This window comes from Chiloscyllium plagiosum, unplaced genomic scaffold (assembly GCF_037043375.1).
Source record: "Chiloscyllium plagiosum isolate Xiang-an unplaced genomic scaffold, Cpla_swu_hap1 HiC_scaffold_6, whole genome shotgun sequence".
Taxonomy (NCBI): Eukaryota; Metazoa; Chordata; class Chondrichthyes; order Orectolobiformes; family Hemiscylliidae; genus Chiloscyllium; species Chiloscyllium plagiosum.
Window position 1 is genome coordinate 32,950,290 of NW_028270144.1, and position 18,049 is coordinate 32,968,338.

An 18,049-nucleotide genomic window follows, 5' to 3' on the forward strand; every position below is an offset into this window, starting at 1 on the left:
ATACTATATCGCTCAGGGTAAGGATTCAGGGAGGAGCTAACAAATAAGCTGTTGGCTTGCTTATGGGAACTGCCTCTTTTGATACAAAAGAAGTGAAAGAATTGAGAGAAAATCTGATCTGAAACAGGACAGTGTTGGCATTTTTGAAAATACCCTTATTGTACAAACCCCAGATCAGTGTTAAATATGGAAATTTTCCCTCACTTCTCATTTACTGTTGCAGTAATGCACAGGAAATAACAGTTATCAAGTCAATGAACATTTATTTGTATGCACAAGACAAACAGCAATTAAACAACTTTTTCCCCCTTCTCAAGTATTTTCATGTGATGGTTTAAAAGATAAACCAAAAAATAAAACCCAGACTGTATCGCAACACATTCATTCGTATTTCACTGGGGGAAAACAGAATTTAGCAAGAGATCACTTTTTTATTCATTTCTCTGCTGTAAAGAATCTATTTTATTGAAAAAAGTCTCCTTACATTGCAGAACCATTTCTCTTCCTTTGCTTTGTGCAGTCATGTAGCTATCATCAGCAGATGGGTCACAGATGCCTTTAACCGTCATCAATAGCACTTCACAAGCAACTGACTGAAGGATGAAGTAACCTCAATCTCTTTGCTCTGAAAAGTTGATATGATTCAACAGATTTTGCATGTTATCAATGAAAACTATACACGAAGGATGCTTGCAGCATAATTGAAACAATAGGCTGCTCTTCATTTAGCCTAGTGTTGCAATTGTTGACTGCTTTTAAGAATTACATTCTGTGAAGCACACTGGTAGGTGTGAGGTGCAGATTAAGCACTGTCAAGCTCCACATCTCAAATCAAAAACTCCACTGGGTGCTACATCTGAAAGAGCTGATTGACCCACACAATGGAGATTTTGTTTGGAACTTTACCAAATTTAAAACAAAATGGTAATTTTTAGTTGCCAACTTGAAGTGATACTGTGGGTAGCTTTCTAAATCCAAAATACAAAATAAATGAACACAAAAATTTTATTAATATGCTCATTCTCCACTCCTCTACCCAGCCAATCTTTAGCATTTGCTCATCATTTTACATTCCAGCTACAGTGAGCTAAAGGACAATTATGCCATCTTAAATCATTTAGATATCCCTCTATATTTCCTCAACTATTTTTGAGGTACATCACCCAAGCTGTTGCAACCACATTTGTTCTTTTTAATTGCATTTACTGCAACAACCTTCCAGATCCATCATATATTAAAGTAATTTGTAATCCACTTTTAAACCTATGGAAGAGGGACTGATCTGCTTGCAGAGTAGGCTCCTAAAAGTTGAAAACAAAGTAACTTTATTGTGAGACAAATATGACATCAGAAACAAAGTCAAGTCATAGCAATGTGTGGTTGACAAACAAGGCCAGGCATTTTGCTTCTGCAATCCCCAGAAACATTTACTTTTCTGCCCATTAAACAAGTAGCAAATCATGGGCTGTTGAATGCAGCAACCAAAAATCTATACTCATTAACATTGCTTACACTGTGCATTTTAACTGTGCTAAATGATACTTAAGAAAGGTTAGAAATTATGACAATGATCAGATAGTTTCAAAATGTAAACAGAGTTGCGATTTAGAAGGTTTTTTTCAGTGATTTAGATGGACTGGATAACTCTTCGCCATAACACTGTGGTTTTCTTTTACTTGCTTGGCACCTATTGGTTGCATCCAACAATTTTTCACTTTCAGGTGTTAAACAGCTGTTCCACAAAGATGGTTTCTTTTGTTGCAAATTGGACAGGTCAGATGATACGGAAAGAAAAGGGGAACTAAAACTACTCTGAAAAGAGGTTTGCTCTACTGAAGACATCGGTTCTTCTGCAGTGTTTAAAGCAACAGGAAGCTCTACGGGCAACGGAACCAGATTTTGCCCTTCAGTATTTGCAATCATGTCCCTGGTATCCAAGGGAGGAGACTGCGGCTGTTTTTGTTGCATTTTCTGCTCTAATCTTTTCTCAGCTTCATTCAAAAGTTCAGTGCACTGCGCCAAGTCCGCTGTTAAAGAGAGGTCAAGGTCAGAGAAGTCTTCAGACAGCAGAGAGGACGGAACATTTCGGACATGCTCCGACTCATCCAACATGAAGTCCAGCTCAGATATCTTTTCTCGGTAAGCTGCATCCATGGAGGTCTCACTGGATGTTCTTGAGCGTACGTTGTCGCATTGAGGGAAACAAGTTCCACTCGCACTTGGGCTACTGATTAAATTTGGCATTTTGGTCTCTTCTTTGGCCAAGGTTACTTCACCATGAGAAGTCTGCAAGCTTTTCTTTTCTGTGCTTTTATCGATACTTTCAGTCGAATGAGATTGACACATATCCCAAAATGTCAGGCTGCTGGAGGCACATCCTGCACTCGGCACAATATTGCAATCAACCTTTGGATTCAATACTTTTTGCTCTTCAGAGCACACATTTCTCAAACCAGCATCGTCAAAACAAAGCTTTCTTAAGTGAGTCAACCTCTTTCTTCCCTGTCTCCTTTTCATCAAGGGACTTACTTCATCATCTGTACTCTGAAGGTGTAGAGCACCAAGTGATGTGGATGGAGTGCAAGGACTAGGAAGTTCAAATTGTATCTCACTCTCATCTGCAGCTGCAGTGTGTTTCTCTTCCTTCTTATTATTCCTCTGGGACACACACGAAGCATCATCCTCAACAGGAGCAGTCGTTAGAAGTCCATTATCAGCCGGGACCCTGTTTACTGGAGCCAAATCGGTCATTCTGCCACGTAAATTTTGCTGATAAGCCAAGTTAGAAGCAGTTGACAGGACACCATCTAACTGGTTGACTAACGGCTGCTCGATATTTGTGAGGCTTCTTCTCATGGCTACAATCCTGTTCTCCTTGGTATCATCAGAACACTTCCATAGTGGTCTACTGCTTCTATTTTCCCCACCGAACAGAGAAGTAGATGGCAATTCTGGACTGAATTTTCCAACCTCGTTCTCCTTCTCTTCCCTCTTTCCCTTCAGTTGCGCAATCTGGAGCTCCATTTCTTCGATGTACTTGTCACTCCGCTCCAACGCCCTTTTTAGACGATTCATCTCACGTTCATACTGTTCGACCTTTGACTGAAGAGCAGCCACTGTGAATCTTCCAAATCTGAAATCAAAGAATTTATATAAATTAACAGAGAAAACTTTTGGGTGAACATCTAATTCTGAGCTGATCTCCTTGTCTAAAATGCCTAGCGTAAAAGCAAATTTCAGTAATCAGATATTATTGTCTTCAAGTCATGATTGTTACTATTTCATGATATACATCAAAACATAGTTATTGTAGCTTGATACAAGATATGTGAAAATAAAAGCTGTGATCAACTATATGATCTCATGGCTAGTTAACAGGGAAGAACTGCAGCAGAAAAAAAAAGAGACACTCCGGGGGAAAGACATACCACAGTGACTAATCAAGGAACTTATCGAGTGATAAAGCTTATGACTCCAAAAAGATTAGTGGCAGGTTAGAAGATCGTTCAGAACTTAATAAAAACAAACAGTCAGAATGACAAAGACCAATGAGTGAGAAAACAAATTACGAGAAAAGCTAGCTAGACGTAGGAAAAAAATAGCTCTTTAAAAAGGAAAAATGCAAGTAAAGGGAGCAATAACACTCAGAGAGGTGTCTGGACAATTGGTATTGAACAATTACAGACAAAGGAAGCACATGGTGAGGTCAGTGCAGGAGAGAGCGAGAGATGAGCGAGAGAAAGAAAGAAAGAACGAAATTGACACTACCGTTGCTGTTTGAATTCATGTATCACTGGACAGCAGAGTGCATCTGGGAAAATTAACAAACAGTGAAATTCACAACTGATCTTGGAGGAACTGTTTGGGTGAAGTTCACAGTATTGAACCAGACAAGTTAATCGTTGTTTTAAGTGTGACATACAGAAAGTCTGCAGTAGTGAGCAGAGTGGGTTCTTTCTTGACTTTTTTTGATATATGTCTCTTGATTAAACTTAAAATATAAGCCATAACTATAAATTTAACCTGGGTCAGCGTTTGTAGAGGAATAAGACGGTGTTATTTTCTGGGTCTGTAGATTGTGAAGCAGAAATGGCCTTTAGTAGAGTGAAATATGCTACCTGTCAGATGTGGGCGTTTAAAGAGAGAGTTTAAGGAATACAGATTATATCTGCCATAAATGCTGTTGGTTGCAAATCTTATCAGATTGATTGGGTCGGTTGAAAAGACAGTTAGAAGCAATGAGGAATTTGCAAAAACAACAGTATGTGATGGATGGCAGTTATAGGAATGGGGGAAAAGTCTCAGATACAGTCACATAGATGGGTTAACTCCAGGAAAGGTAAAAGAGGCAGGCAACTAGTGCAGGAGTCTTTTGTGGCTCTACCCATTTCAAACAGGTATGCTGTTTTGGAAAATGTAGGGGGGGGGGGGGGGGGAAGATGGATTCTCAGGGGAACGTAGCATGAACAGCCAAGTTTCTGGTATTGAGACTGGCTCTAATGCAACGAGGGGTACGTCGAGTTCCAATACATCAATTCTGTTAGGGGATTCTTTAATCCGAGGTACAGACAGACATTTCTGTGGCCAGCAGCGAAAAAGCAGAATGGTGTGTTGCTTCCCTGGTTCCAGGATCAAGGATGTCTCAGAGAGGGTGCAGAATGTGCTCACGGGGGGAGACGGGCCAGTAAGAGGTCATTGTGCATATTGGAACCAACAAAATAGGAAGGGAAAACGTTGAGAGTCTGAAGCGAGATTACAGAGAGTTAGGCAGGAATTTAAAAATGAGGTCCTTGAGAGAAGCAATATCTGGATTACTCACGGTGCTACGAGTTAGTGAGGGCAGAAATAGTAGGATAGAGCAGATGAATGCATGGCTGAGGAGCTGGTGTATGGAAGAAGGATTCACATTTTTGGATCATTGGAATCTTTTTCGGGGTAGAAATGACTTGTACTAGGAGGACGGTTTGCACCTAAATTGGAAGGGGACAAATATAGTGGCAGGGAAATTTGCTGGAGCTGCTCGAGAGGATTTAAACTAGTAAGGTGGGGGATTGGGACCCAGGGAGATAGTGAGGAAAGAGGTCAATCTGATACAATTGAGAACAGAAGCGAGTCAAACAGTCAGAGCAGGCAGGGACAAGATAGGACTAATAAATTAAACTGCTTTTATTTCAATGCAAGGGGCCTAACAGGGAAGGCAGATGAATTCAGGACATGGTTAGGAACATGGGACTGGGATATCATAGCAATTACAGATACATGGCTCAGGGATGGGCAGGACTGGCAGCTTAATATTCCAGGATACAAATGCTACAGGAAGGATAGAAAGGGAAGTAAGAGAGGAGGAGGAATGGCATTTTTAATAAGGGATAGCATTACAGCTGTGCTAAGGGAGGATAATCCTAGAAATACATCCAGGGAAGTTATTTGGGTGGAACTGAGAAATAAGAAAGGGATGATCACCTTATTGGGATTGTATTATATACCTCTTAACAACCAGTGCGAAATTGAGAAACAAATTTGTAAGGAGATCTCAGCTATCTGTAAGAATAATAGGGTGGTTATGGTAGGGGATTTTAACTTTCCAAACAGAGACTGGGACTGCCATCGTGTTAAGGGTTTAAGATGGAGAGGAATTTGTTAAGTGTGTACAAGAAACTTTTCTGATTCAGTATGTAGATGTACCGACTAGAGAAGGTGCAAAACTTGACCTACTCTTGGGAAATAAGGCAGGGCAGGTGACTCAGGTGTCAGTGGGAGAGCACTTTGGGGCCAGCGACCATAATTCTATTAGATTTAAAATAGTGATGGAAAAGGATAGACTAGATCTAAAAGTTGAAGTTCTAAATTCGAAAAAGGCCAATTTTGACAGTATTACGCAAGAATTTTCGAAAGCTAATTGGGGACAGATGTTCACAGGTAAAAGGACGTCTGGAAAATAGGAAGCCTTCAGAAATGGGATAACGAGAATCCAGAGAAAGTATATTCCTGTCAGGGTGAAAGGGAAGGTTGGTAGGTATAGGGAATGCTGGATGACTAAAGATATTGAGGGTTTGGTTAAGAAAAAGAAGGAAGAATATGTAAGATATAAACAGGATAGATCGAGTGAATCCTTAGAAGAGTATAAAGAAAGTAGGAGTATACTTAAGAGGGAAATCAGGAGGACAAAAAGTGGACATGAGATAGCTTGGGCAAACAAAATTAAGGAGAATCCAAAGGGTTTTTTACAAATATGTTAACAACAAAAGGGTAACTAGGGAGAAAATAGGGCCCCTCAAAGATCAGCAAGGCGGCCTTTGTGTGGGGTCGCAAAAAATGGGGGAAATACTAAACGAGTATTTTGCATCAGTATTTACTGTGAAAAAGGATATGGAAGATATAGACCGTAGGAAAATAGATGGTGATACCTTGCAAAATGTCCATATTACAGAGGAGGAAGTGCTGGATGTCTTGAAACGCATAAGGTGGATAAATCCCCAGGGCCTGATCAGATGTACCCTAGATCTCTGTGGGAAGCTAAAGTGATTGCTGGGTCTCTTGCTGAGATATTTATATCATCGATAGTCACAGGTGAGCTGCCAGAAGACTGGAGGTTAGCTAACGTGGTGCCATTGTTTAAGAAGGGTGGTAAGGACAAGCCAGGGAACTATAGACCGGTGAGCCTGACGTCAGTGGTGGGCAAGTTGTTGGAGGAAATCCTGAGGGACAGGATGTACATGTATTTGGAAAGGCAAGGACTGATTAGGGATAGTCAACATGGCTTTGTGCATGGGAAATCATGTCTCACAAACTTGATTGAGTTTTGTGAAGAAGTAACAAAGAGGATTGATGAGGGCAGAGTGGTGGATGTGATCTATAGGGACTTCAGTTAGGCATTCGACAAGGTTTCCCATGGAGGATTGATTAGCAAGGTTAGATCTCACAGAATACAGGGAAAAATAGCCATTTGGAGCCAGAACTGGCTCAAAAGGTAGAAGACAGAAGGTGGCGGTGGAGGGTAGTTTTTCAAACTGGAGGCCTGTGACCAATGGAGTGCCACAAGGATCGGTGCTGGGTCCTCTACTTTTTGTCATTTACAAAAATGATTTAGATGAGAGCATAAGAGGTACAGTTGGTATGTTTGCAGATGATACCAAAATTGGAGGTGTAGTGGACAGCGAAGATGGTTACCTCAGATTACAACTGGATCTGGACCAAATGGGCTGAGAAGTGGCAGATGGAGTTTAATTCAGATAAATGCGAGGTGCTGCATTTTGGGAAAGCAAATCTTAGCAGGACTTTTACACTTAATGGTAAGCTCCTAGGGAGTGTTGCTGAACAAAGAGACCTTGGAGTGCAGGTTCATAGCTGCTTGAAAGTGGAGTTGTAGTAGATAGGATAGTGAAAAAGGCATTTGGTGTGCTTTCTTTTATTGGTCAGAGAATGGAGTACAGGAGTTGGGAGGTCACATTGTGGCTGTACAGGACATTGGTTAGGCCACTGTTGGAATATTGCATGCAATTCTGACCTCCTCCTTATCGGAAAGTTGTTGTGAAACTTGAAAGGGTTCAGAAAATATTTACAAGGATGTTGCCAGGGTTGAAGGATTTGAGCTAAAGGGATGAGGCTGAACAGGTTGGGGCTGTTTTCCCTGGAGCGTCGGAGGCTGAGGGGTGACCTTATAGAGGTTTACAAAATTATGAGGGGCATGGATAGGGTAAATAGGCAAAGTCTTTGCCCTGGGGTTGGGGAGTCCAGAACTAGAGGGCATAGGTTTAGGATGAGAGGGAAAAGATATAAAAGAGACCTAAGGAACAATGTTTTCACGCAGAGGGTGGTACGTGTATGGAATGAGTTGCCAAAGAAAGTGGTGGAGGCTGGTACAATTACAACATTTAAGAGACATTTGGATGGGTATATGAATAGGAAGGGTTTGGAGGGATATGGGCCGGGTGCTGGCAGGTGGGACTAGGTTGGGTTAGATATCTGGTTGTTATGGACGGCTTGGACCAAAGGGTCTGTTTCTATGTTGTACATCTCTATGACTCCATGGCTCTAAAATGGTAGAGGAACTGAACAAATATTTTGCTTTCATACTCACTGCAGGATACAATTACTAACCTTAAAATAACTGCATCCAGAAATGAAAAGGAGGAATTTATTTTCAAATCACAGGGAAAAGTATACTGATAAAATTATTAGACTAAAATGTCCCCGGAACTTGGCAGCCTTCATCCTAGGCTCTGAAAATAAGTGGCTGCTTCAAGAGTACATGCATTTGTTTAAATTTTTCAAAATGCCAGAGATTCTGCAGAGGTTCCATAAGATTTAGAAATAGCAAATGCAACTTCTCCAGCCATAGAGTCATAGAGGTGTATAGCATGGAAACAGACCCTTCGGTCCAACTAATCCATGCCGACCAGATATCCCAAACCCAATCTAGTCCCACCTATCAGCACCCGGTTAGATTGGGGTTGGGATATCGAGAAAGAAGGGAAATGGAACTAGGAAACTATTGGCCAGTTAGCTAAACATCTGTCACACGGAGACTATCAGCATCCATTATTAATGTTATACTGGGCAATAACATCAATGGGGAGTCAAGATGATTTTGTAAAAGGAAGCTTTTTTGATTAATTCTTCAGAGTCCTGCAAGAAACTAAGAAGCAATGTAGATAAAGGGATGCAGTGCATTTAGATTTCCAGAAGCCTTCTGTCAATGTGCCATAGGGCTGTCCGGCCAGTCACATATTCATGTGGATAACTGAGTGTTGTAGTTTACTGCAAAGTGAATCATAAAAAGTTGGAGAATCTCAACAAGTCTGGCAACAGCTGTGGACAGAGAAACAAGACTCAATATCTCAAGCCCATGACTTTTTGTTTTGAAGAGTCTTTTCCACTTTCGGCAGATGCTCAGAGACTTGCTGAGTTTCTTCGGCACTTTCTGGTTGCATTTCAGAGTTCCAGGATCCGCAGTATTTTCCCTTCAGTAAAATAGGGATGTTTTGCTACCGTGTACAGGACGTTGATGAAAATTTAAAGTATGTGTACAGTTTTGTTCTCTTTATTTAAGAAAGGACATCACTGCATTAGAAGCAGTTCATTGAAAGCTTACGTGATTGAGTCGTTATCGGATGACCAAGGTCAGACAGGTTGGGCTTATATTCATTAGAGTTTGGATGATTTAGAGGTGATCTTGAATGGACATGAGAGGGTAGGAAGAGTGGCACTGATAGGATATTTTCCCCTGTGGGAAAGATTAGAGCTAGTGGACAGAGTTTAATAATAATAAAGAGGTCTCTCATTTAACACAAAAAAAACTTTTTCTCAAAACGAAGTTGAGACTCTATTGAACTCTCTCCCCGAGAGTGGCAGAGGCACGGTAATTGAATATTGGAGACAAAGTTGGGAAAATTCTTGATGATCAAGAGAGTCAAAGGATACTAGGGGTAGGCAGATAGGTGGATTTGAGACCATCACCAGATCATTCATGTTCTTACAGAATAATGGGGGAGAGTCAAGACTGAATAATCTGTTCCTGCTCCTAATTTGCATGAATGGACATGTCTTTAACAGAAAAATACCAGAGGACAATGAAATCTAGCACATGCAACTGAATCTAGCAAAATGTTTTCTGCCAACCTTACTGTTTCTTAGTCACGAATTTGGAAAGTTCCAGAAAAAATTCTCAATGGAGCATTTTTATTTGTTGTTGTTTTAACATTGGTATAAGGGATATTTTGCAGATTAAAAACTCAAGTAATAAGACTACTCTGAAATATTTGCTTCTAATTAGAGCTGTAAATAAAGAGCAGCTTAAAAGTAAAACATTAGGACTCTTGCAACACAAGCTACTTGAGTTATCATCACTGCTTTATCCTGTACATTTCCATTTCACTCCTGTTGCTGCTTGCCTGCCAGATCAGTTGACAGAATGGGATATGTTTTTCTGCCTCATACCATCCTTTACAGCTTTGATCAAATGGCCAAAACATTGGCATTTTTTTTTCTGGATGTAACTTTAAAGTTCTTTTCGCTCTTGCGATTTCAATCACCTTTACTACCACCTGCCTTACAGGCTATATCTCAATTTTCCACTTAAATAATCACATTTACTTGCTGTATTCTCTTTGCTTAGGTTAATGGGTATTAATTGCATGTTCCATCAGCAGAAAATTACTGCTTTAAAATGTGGTTTAATACTCCACTCCTTGAGCAGGGATCAAAATCCTTACTAAAAGCATTATAAATGACTGACATATAATTTCAAAGTAAACTGGTAAAAGCCTACTTTCCTAAGTGAATGTATGTAAACATCACACACACACAACACATTTCTCATTCAATGCATTAGCGCATCTTGCCAATCAGCTTGACTGATAATGAAGGAGTGACTGCAAAATAATTTTTAGAAACTAAAATAGATATTAAAATTAAACAGCTACGTTCAGATGTCAACTCATCAGAACTCTCCATTAAAAACAAATCGAGCATTTTATAAAAGGTGGTGCGTTACCCATCATAGGAGAACAGCCGGGCTTGCTAAGTTCTGGGAAAACCTCAGTATGCAGTTACAAATGTCTTGATAATGCTTCAGCAAGCCAGTATGGTTTCTTATTTCTGCTCTTCCATACATATCAATGAGTCAATTAATTCTGACCAAAGCCAAATGAAAACTAAGGAACTATTTCACACTAAACTTCAAATTATATCCTGAAGGTTTGAACAGGTGGGGCTGTGAAAGATGCACAGAGTGAAGTTAATTCTAAAACATGGATAACTATCTTTCATCTTCATTGTTACCAAACTAAAACGGCAGAGCAAAGTACATTATTAAAGCTTTAAGTGTGCAGTCAGATGTAGCAGCCATTGCAGTAGCTTTCACAGTAATTAGTTAAAGATACTGTCAAGTGCTGTGGCTTATTCTGAAGAGTAATTGCTAGTTTATACATGAGGATTGCTTCATTTGGCAGCCTTATAATGTTTGCTCTAAATGGAAACCCACTGGAGAGATGCAAAGCAGAAGCAGTCATACAAATGGAACTGAGTGCAAGATGTTAGCAGCGTACAATACATGGACTTATCATTTGGTGATCTGTTTCTTTCTCAACAATTTGCCTTAGGCCGTCGTGATACAGGAAACAAATGCTCAAGACTGTGTGAAATGCTTGTGCCTCAGAACTCCACTCTGTAACAAGTGACAAACAGGAAACATTGATCTGGATTTTCCTGGAACAGTGGAGTCAGAGAAATTTGGGCTGAAGAGAACTTCTGGGAAAATAAGAAAGTAGTCTTGTCAGGACAGCTCCTAAACAAACTCCTATTGCCAGGATGCTACTCCAAGACTGGACCAGCTTTTCAGAACAAAAGGACAAGTAACTAACTCATGTAGCTAAGGCCACAATTAGTGGTGATAGTGCAGTCTCACAGGTATTTTGTCACAGGCACAGTGACACTTATGGAGGCTACCATCTCAATAGGCCAGCAGCAGGACGAGGGTTCAGGTGTCTTCAGAAGCAGAGGCTCCATGTCCTGGCAGGGTCATGGTCGCTCAGTGGTTAGCACTGCTGCCTCGTAATGCCTGGGACCCGGGTTTGATTCCACGCTTTGAAGACTGGCTACATGGAGTCTGCACATACTCCCCGGGTCTGTGTGGGCTTCCTCCCACTATCCAAAGATGTACAGGTTTGGTGGAGTGGCCATGCTAAATTGCCCATCGTGTCCAGGGATATGCAGGCCAAGTCGATCAGCCATGAGAAATTCAAGGTTACATGGACTGGATAGGAGGTAGGTCTGGGTGGGTTGCTCTTCGATGGGTTGGTGTGGACCCAATGGGCCAAATGGCCTGTTTCCAAACAGAAGGGATACTAGGATTCTATGATTTTATTGATGGGGTCTTAGGTAGGAAAGATCACACTTACAGCCCAAACCAGTCCTTCACAAGGACCTCCTGTCCTTTAAGGAGCCTGACAGATTTAATCCTTATCAGATTTGAATTCATAAAAGCCTCTGAGGGTATCATTCACCAGGTCTCTAAAATTGCTGGCCCTCCAGAGGCCAGAATGGGAAAGCACCATCCAGGTCAAAAAGAGCCCACTTGATGGCACCCACTCATCACCTTCACCCCTCCAACACCAATGCAGTGTGTACCACTTACAAGATGCACTGCAACCAATCACTCAGGCCACTTCGACAGCACCTTCCAAACCCACGACCACTATCAACTAGAAGGACAAGAGCAGCATATGCATGGGAACACCATCACCTGCAAGTTTCCCTCCAAGCCAATCAGCATTTGGATTGGGAAACTCCTTCAGTGTCACTGGCTCAGAACGCTCGAACTCCATCCCTTACACCATTGTGGCTGCAGTTACTTTCCACAGACTGCAGTGATTTAAAAAATGCAGCTGCTCACTACCTACTCCAGGGCAATTAGGACAAACAATAAATGTTGTTCTAGTCACATGAATGAATTAGAAAAAAACCCCACCATATTTGGCAAGATTTCAATGCAGGGCGAGTTTCTGGCAAGTGTATCTTGGGATACCCAACTAACTTCAGCATTAGTGTCCCAAAGCTCTGTATGGCTTTGACTTAACTGCTGTTCGACATGACAGTACTTTATATCGTTGGAAGCTCAAGTAGGACACTAATCATCTGCATTCTGTGTTTGCACTCTATTGGCTTTCAGAGGCCAAACAACACATTTTCCTTTTTTCAAGTAAGATCAAACATTGATTAACTTTTGCATGTTAGCTATATTAACTTGTGAAAAACAGATGATTTCAATAATGAACTAACTGGTCATAACACACAGCTTGCATAATGAGATATTAATGAGAGCTCTCAATGATCAGAGAATAAACTAATCATAAAAGACTGAAATAGCTGCAATATGAATTTAAAATAAATACTGGGGTTAATGCAAAATCAGGATATTATAGGAGGTAGATCTAATTAGCTTGGAATACGAATGCAAAAATATTTCCCATTGAATTATAAACTCAAAGTAAAGCAAAGGAAGAGAACTCCAGTTTAACATTTGAACATTTTAACATTATTTTACCTCATGTGGACTACAGTTCTGAAGCAGTGATTCTGAATGCAGCTGTGTTAATCCTGGAGTTAATATATAGTTTAGTACAATGGCTTAGATCTCTATCCATATTTATATAGATTGTAATCGAAAATTTAGATATACCACATTACTCAAAATCATCTTAAAGGTCTTGCAATGAACTCACATACACCTCTGAAAATTACATGCAGTTGGGTCAACACTATTATGCACACCCTCACACTTGCAACTTTATTCTTTCAATAATTTATCTTCATATCCCTAATACTCTGAGGAAATCTGGTCCTCAAAACCCCATGGATAAGGGCATTTCACGTTCTTTACGCTCACTTATTTCCACTGATTATTGGTTTGCATGCAGCCCCTATGGATAGAAGCTTTATTGCAGCCATGTCTGAGATGGTCTTGCTCAGGAAACATTAGCCATGTACTCTACTCTGTAATTCCCTAATACTATTTGCCAGGGAAGGTTGCCAGATTCATTGCATTTTCCTACAGCCTTCCCAAATGGAGTCTAATTGTCCCAAATATTTAACCTAGTAGACTCAGATCACATGCGTTCAACTGCAGGAAATTACTTAATCTGTAGAGTGTTGAGCTTATAATAATGGTCTTGAAAACTTCTCTGCATCACTTCAAGGACTACTAATAAGATTTGTTTTGATGTACACAAGCAAGTATACTCTTACATTTGATCACTGTAAATCAGTATCATGATTTATCTGACTGCACAGTCCTGGACAGCATGGAGAGGCTGAATAGGCTGGGGCTATTTTTCCCTGGAGCATCAGAGGCTGAGGGGGTGACCTTACAGAAGTATATAAAATCATGAGGGACATGGATTGGGTGAATAGTTAAGGTCTCTGTCTCAGGGCAGTGGAGTCCAAAATTAGAGAGTATAGGTTGAAGATGAGAGGAGAAAGATTTAAGAAGGACCTATGGAGGGTCATTTTCCCCACAGAGGATAGTGCACGCGCAGAGGAATGAACTGCCAGAGGAAATGGTGGAGGTTGGTACACTTACAATATTTAAATGGCATCTGAATGGGTACATGAATAGGAAGGATTTAAGAGGGATATGGGTTAAATGCTGGCAAATGGGACTAGATTAATTTAGGATATCTGATCACCGTGAACGAGTTGGACCGAAGGGTCTGTTTCTGTGTTGTATATCCCTATGACTCTATAATTGCTCCCTTTCTGAGAAGGGTCCCATTGGTTGAACTAGTAGTTACCTGCTAGGATGCTCCCTCCGAGGGCAAACCTTCCAATAACTTATCCATCTGATCCTTAAGATATCACCTGCATCAGTGTAGTGGAGTATATTGTGCATTTGAGTTATCAGCCATTTCAGAACCCCACAGACTGAAATGAAAGCAAGTCATCCTTATTCTTAGGCCTTACCAAACATAATCTATCAACCCTCCATCTTCGGGAGACTTCAGGAGAGAAAATTCCTGATTTCTACAACCCTTTGAGTGAAAGCCTGCTTCAGTTTCCTAAATATCTTAAATCTGACTTTAAGATAATGTATTCTCATTCTTAATTTCTCCAGTGGAAATACTTTCATATTTTAAACGTCACAATTAGCTAACTCAAGACATCCTGGCTTAATTTCCACAATGTTTGAAACAGTTAATAAATGCTGAGACAGATAGGCTAATTAAACTATGAGGACATATAGTCTGTTTTGATATAGACATTGTATTGCAGGGTGCAGTCCAAAGAGAATATTTATGGCCATGGCTCATATGGACCACACACTGACTGATCAGTAGGAACACTCCAAGCCATGCCAATACTTGCTGTTTCTGGCTGGTTCACTTAGATGTCTGTATCTAAGGTGCCAACATTTAGGCTAAAAGCATTGCTTAGTTGTAAGATGGTCCTAAAGACGATAATCTAGGATAATAATCAGTTGCCAGTAACAAGACTGCAGACAGCTGAAGTCTACTGGGTTACACAAAAATGGAAAAGCCTTTAGTTAGATAAGCAAACATAAAATTGAAAACATCCAAGCCATGCTTTAAAGAGGATGTAGGCTTTCTCCAATCCTTTGATGGGAAATTGATACGAAGAGCAAATAAATATTAAACAGACAGAGCAATCTGCACAATGAACAAGGTTTTCATGTAAACGTGGGATAAGACGACATGCAATTCTTCCAAGCCATTTTAGTGTGTAATCACCTCACAGCATTTACAAAATTTAGCTATAATCCAATAAGGCAGGATTGTAGAAGGTAAAACAATAAACACTGGCTTATCCAGCAATGTCCATGTCCCATGAATGAACTTAAGAAAATGGGATCCTGGAAAGATCAAGCGTCTGTCCATAAAGCTTACTTCACTAAAGCTGTCTAAGGTCCAGTCTCCTGGTTAGAACTTTCTTCCGACCTGTATTTTTATAATAACGGCTAGAAAATTTTAAGCTGATTAAACTGTAGGCGTTTATGCCAGTGATGCCTTCACCCTCAGATAAAGAACACAATAATAGCTTCCACTTCTAACATAGAAACTAGACTTACTTTTGTGGAGATCGGCTGTCAATCTCAGCCTTCAGATGCAAGTTCTCTCTCACAAGATCACCATTTTGAACACGAAGCTTTCGATTTGCCTGAGGAAGAGAAACAAAATTCAAATACTTTGAAAAGGTTATTCAATCTCAAGGGATATATCAAAAGGAAGTTTTGTGCTAAATGTTCAATATCAAAAACACCATTTTCAATGCAAGTGTCATGGACTATTATATTTTAAATACCTCCTACATTCAGCATGCCAATAAACAAAGGACAAAATGCAATTCACTGCATTATTACATCTTAGGAGGAGGCCATTCAGCCCACCATATCTGCACCTGCTCTTCGAATGAGCAATTCACTTAATGCCATTCCTGTCTTTTATTTGTGTAACCCAGTACATTGCTCCTCAAATAACTTTTTAAACCATTTTTAAAATAGACACTGAAAAAAGCTTAGCATTTGAATTTGAATTAATTGGATTTTACAACTGGGTTATTTTAAGCCAGGATGCAGAATATATTTTTAATGCTCAAATCAGCAGCTGAGCACCAGTATCTAGACATTAAGGGAATAGACTAATGGTAAAATGATGTTTCTTACACAATGAACTGATTCATGAATAGTATGTAATGACAATGCATCAGTATCAACACAACTGCTATTAACCACTCAGCAGCTATTAATGTTTCATGTCACATAAGACGTAAAAGTTTTCGCCAAAAGGCAATTCATGAAGTGCAAGTACAAAGTACACAACAAACCATCACCTTTCTTCATAAAAAGAGCAGATGATACATAAAGGACTTTTTGAAAGAAAATGTATTATTGACTTTATTCAGCAGATAAATGCATAAATCTTAGCATTCCTTTTCTAGACCCACAAAGATCAGCTTCAAAACATTACGATGACAAGATCTCCTTTGAATCATCAGCATTTTGGATGGATTTTCACATGTCCACGTATAGTTAGAAACTAGGGCCCAGATTTTCTCTATCATGGTGAAAATGGTGTAAGACAGCAGAAATCTCAAATCCCTGTCCTGAATACAGCTCTTCCCATTCCTGGGTTGGATCAGGGGAGGTGATGGGCAAAAATGGAATGGACTCAGGAAATGCATATGCACATTCCAGAAGACAGCGCGCTATTTAAATGATCAGCAGTCTCTATTTAAATGCCAGTTTGATAAGCACATTGCATGGAACTAGGTGTCTGCAGGCCACATCAGCTCAATGCATTCCTTCTGGATATCCAGCGTACCTACATACAAATCCTGTATCCTTAGACAGTGACCCTTCGTTCTGAATGCCTTAGTTGTTAGGAACATCTTTCCGGTGTTTACCCTGTCTAGTCTGGTACAATTTTACTGGTTACTACAAGATCCCTCTAATTTTTCTAAACTCCATTAAATAAAGTCCTTACTAATCAAATCTCTCTTCATGCATCAATCCTGCTATCCCAGAAATTAGTCTGATAAACCTCTGTTGCACTCGCTTCATAGTGAGGACATCCTCCCTCAGTTAAGGAACTAAAACCGCTCACAATATTCCAGGTGAGGTCTCTTCAAACCTGTATAATTGCAGCAAGACATCCCTGCTTCTGCAATCGAGTCCTCTCACTATGAAAGCAAATAAACCATTTATCATCTTCACTGCCTGCTGCATACGCATGCTTACTTTTAAGTGACTGGTGTACAAGGACACACAGATCTCACTGAATCTTCCCCTTTTCAAATCCAACACCGCTCACATAATAATCAGCCTGTTTTTGCTACCAGAGTGGATAACCTCACACTTTTCTACATTATGCTTTGTCTACCCCATGCACTTATCCACTCATTCATATCACACTGAAGCATCTCTGCATCCTCCTCACAGTTCACTCTGCAATCCAGTTGTATATCATGTGCAAACTTTGCAATACTACATTTAGTTTCTTCATAAATATGCTATGATTTTCTGCGGTCCAGGCACTGATTCCTGCAGTACCCCACTCGTCAATGCTTACCGCTGATAAAAAGACCCATTTATTCCTACTCTTTATTTCCTGTCTGCCAACCAGTTCTGTTCATGACAGAACACCAGCCTAATCCCTTGTGCTTTAAAGTTACATGCTACTCTCTTATGTGGAACCTGATCAAAAGCATTCTTGAAGTTTAAGTACACTACAGCTTTTGGCTGCCCCTTATCAACTCTATTAGTTGTAGTCTTGAAACATTCTAGTAGTTTTATCAAATATAATTTTCCTTTCGGAAATTCATGCCAACTCTGTCCAATGCGGTCATCGATTTCCAAGGGCTTTGCTATTAAATCTTTTATAAATAGACTCTATTATCTGCCCAACAAATATGACAGTCTAATTGGTCTGTAATTCCAAGTTTTCGCTCTCCCTCATTTTGTAAATAGTGGTTTTACATTAGCTACCCTTCAATTTATAGACTCAGGAAGAGTTCCTATGGAGTCCTGAAAGATGGC

At 40.1% G+C, this 18,049-nt stretch overlaps 1 protein-coding gene across 2 annotated transcripts in view; it reads right to left on the reverse strand.

Annotated features, from left to right (window-relative positions):
- Positions 1–243: 243 nt before the first annotated feature.
- obi1 (ORC ubiquitin ligase 1) overlaps positions 244–18,049 on the reverse strand; it is a 30,787-nt gene continuing 12,981 nt past the window's right edge. For both annotated transcript variants that reach the window (XM_087987973.1, XM_087987975.1), the window contains exons 5-6: positions 15,584–15,672; positions 244–3,133 (exon numbers count right to left, since the gene is read on the reverse strand). In XM_087987973.1, the coding sequence (XP_087844099.1) occupies positions 1,606–3,133; positions 15,584–15,672 (1,617 nt within the window). In that variant the 3' untranslated portion in view covers positions 244–1,605. The remainder of the gene's footprint in view (positions 3,134–15,583; positions 15,673–18,049) is intronic.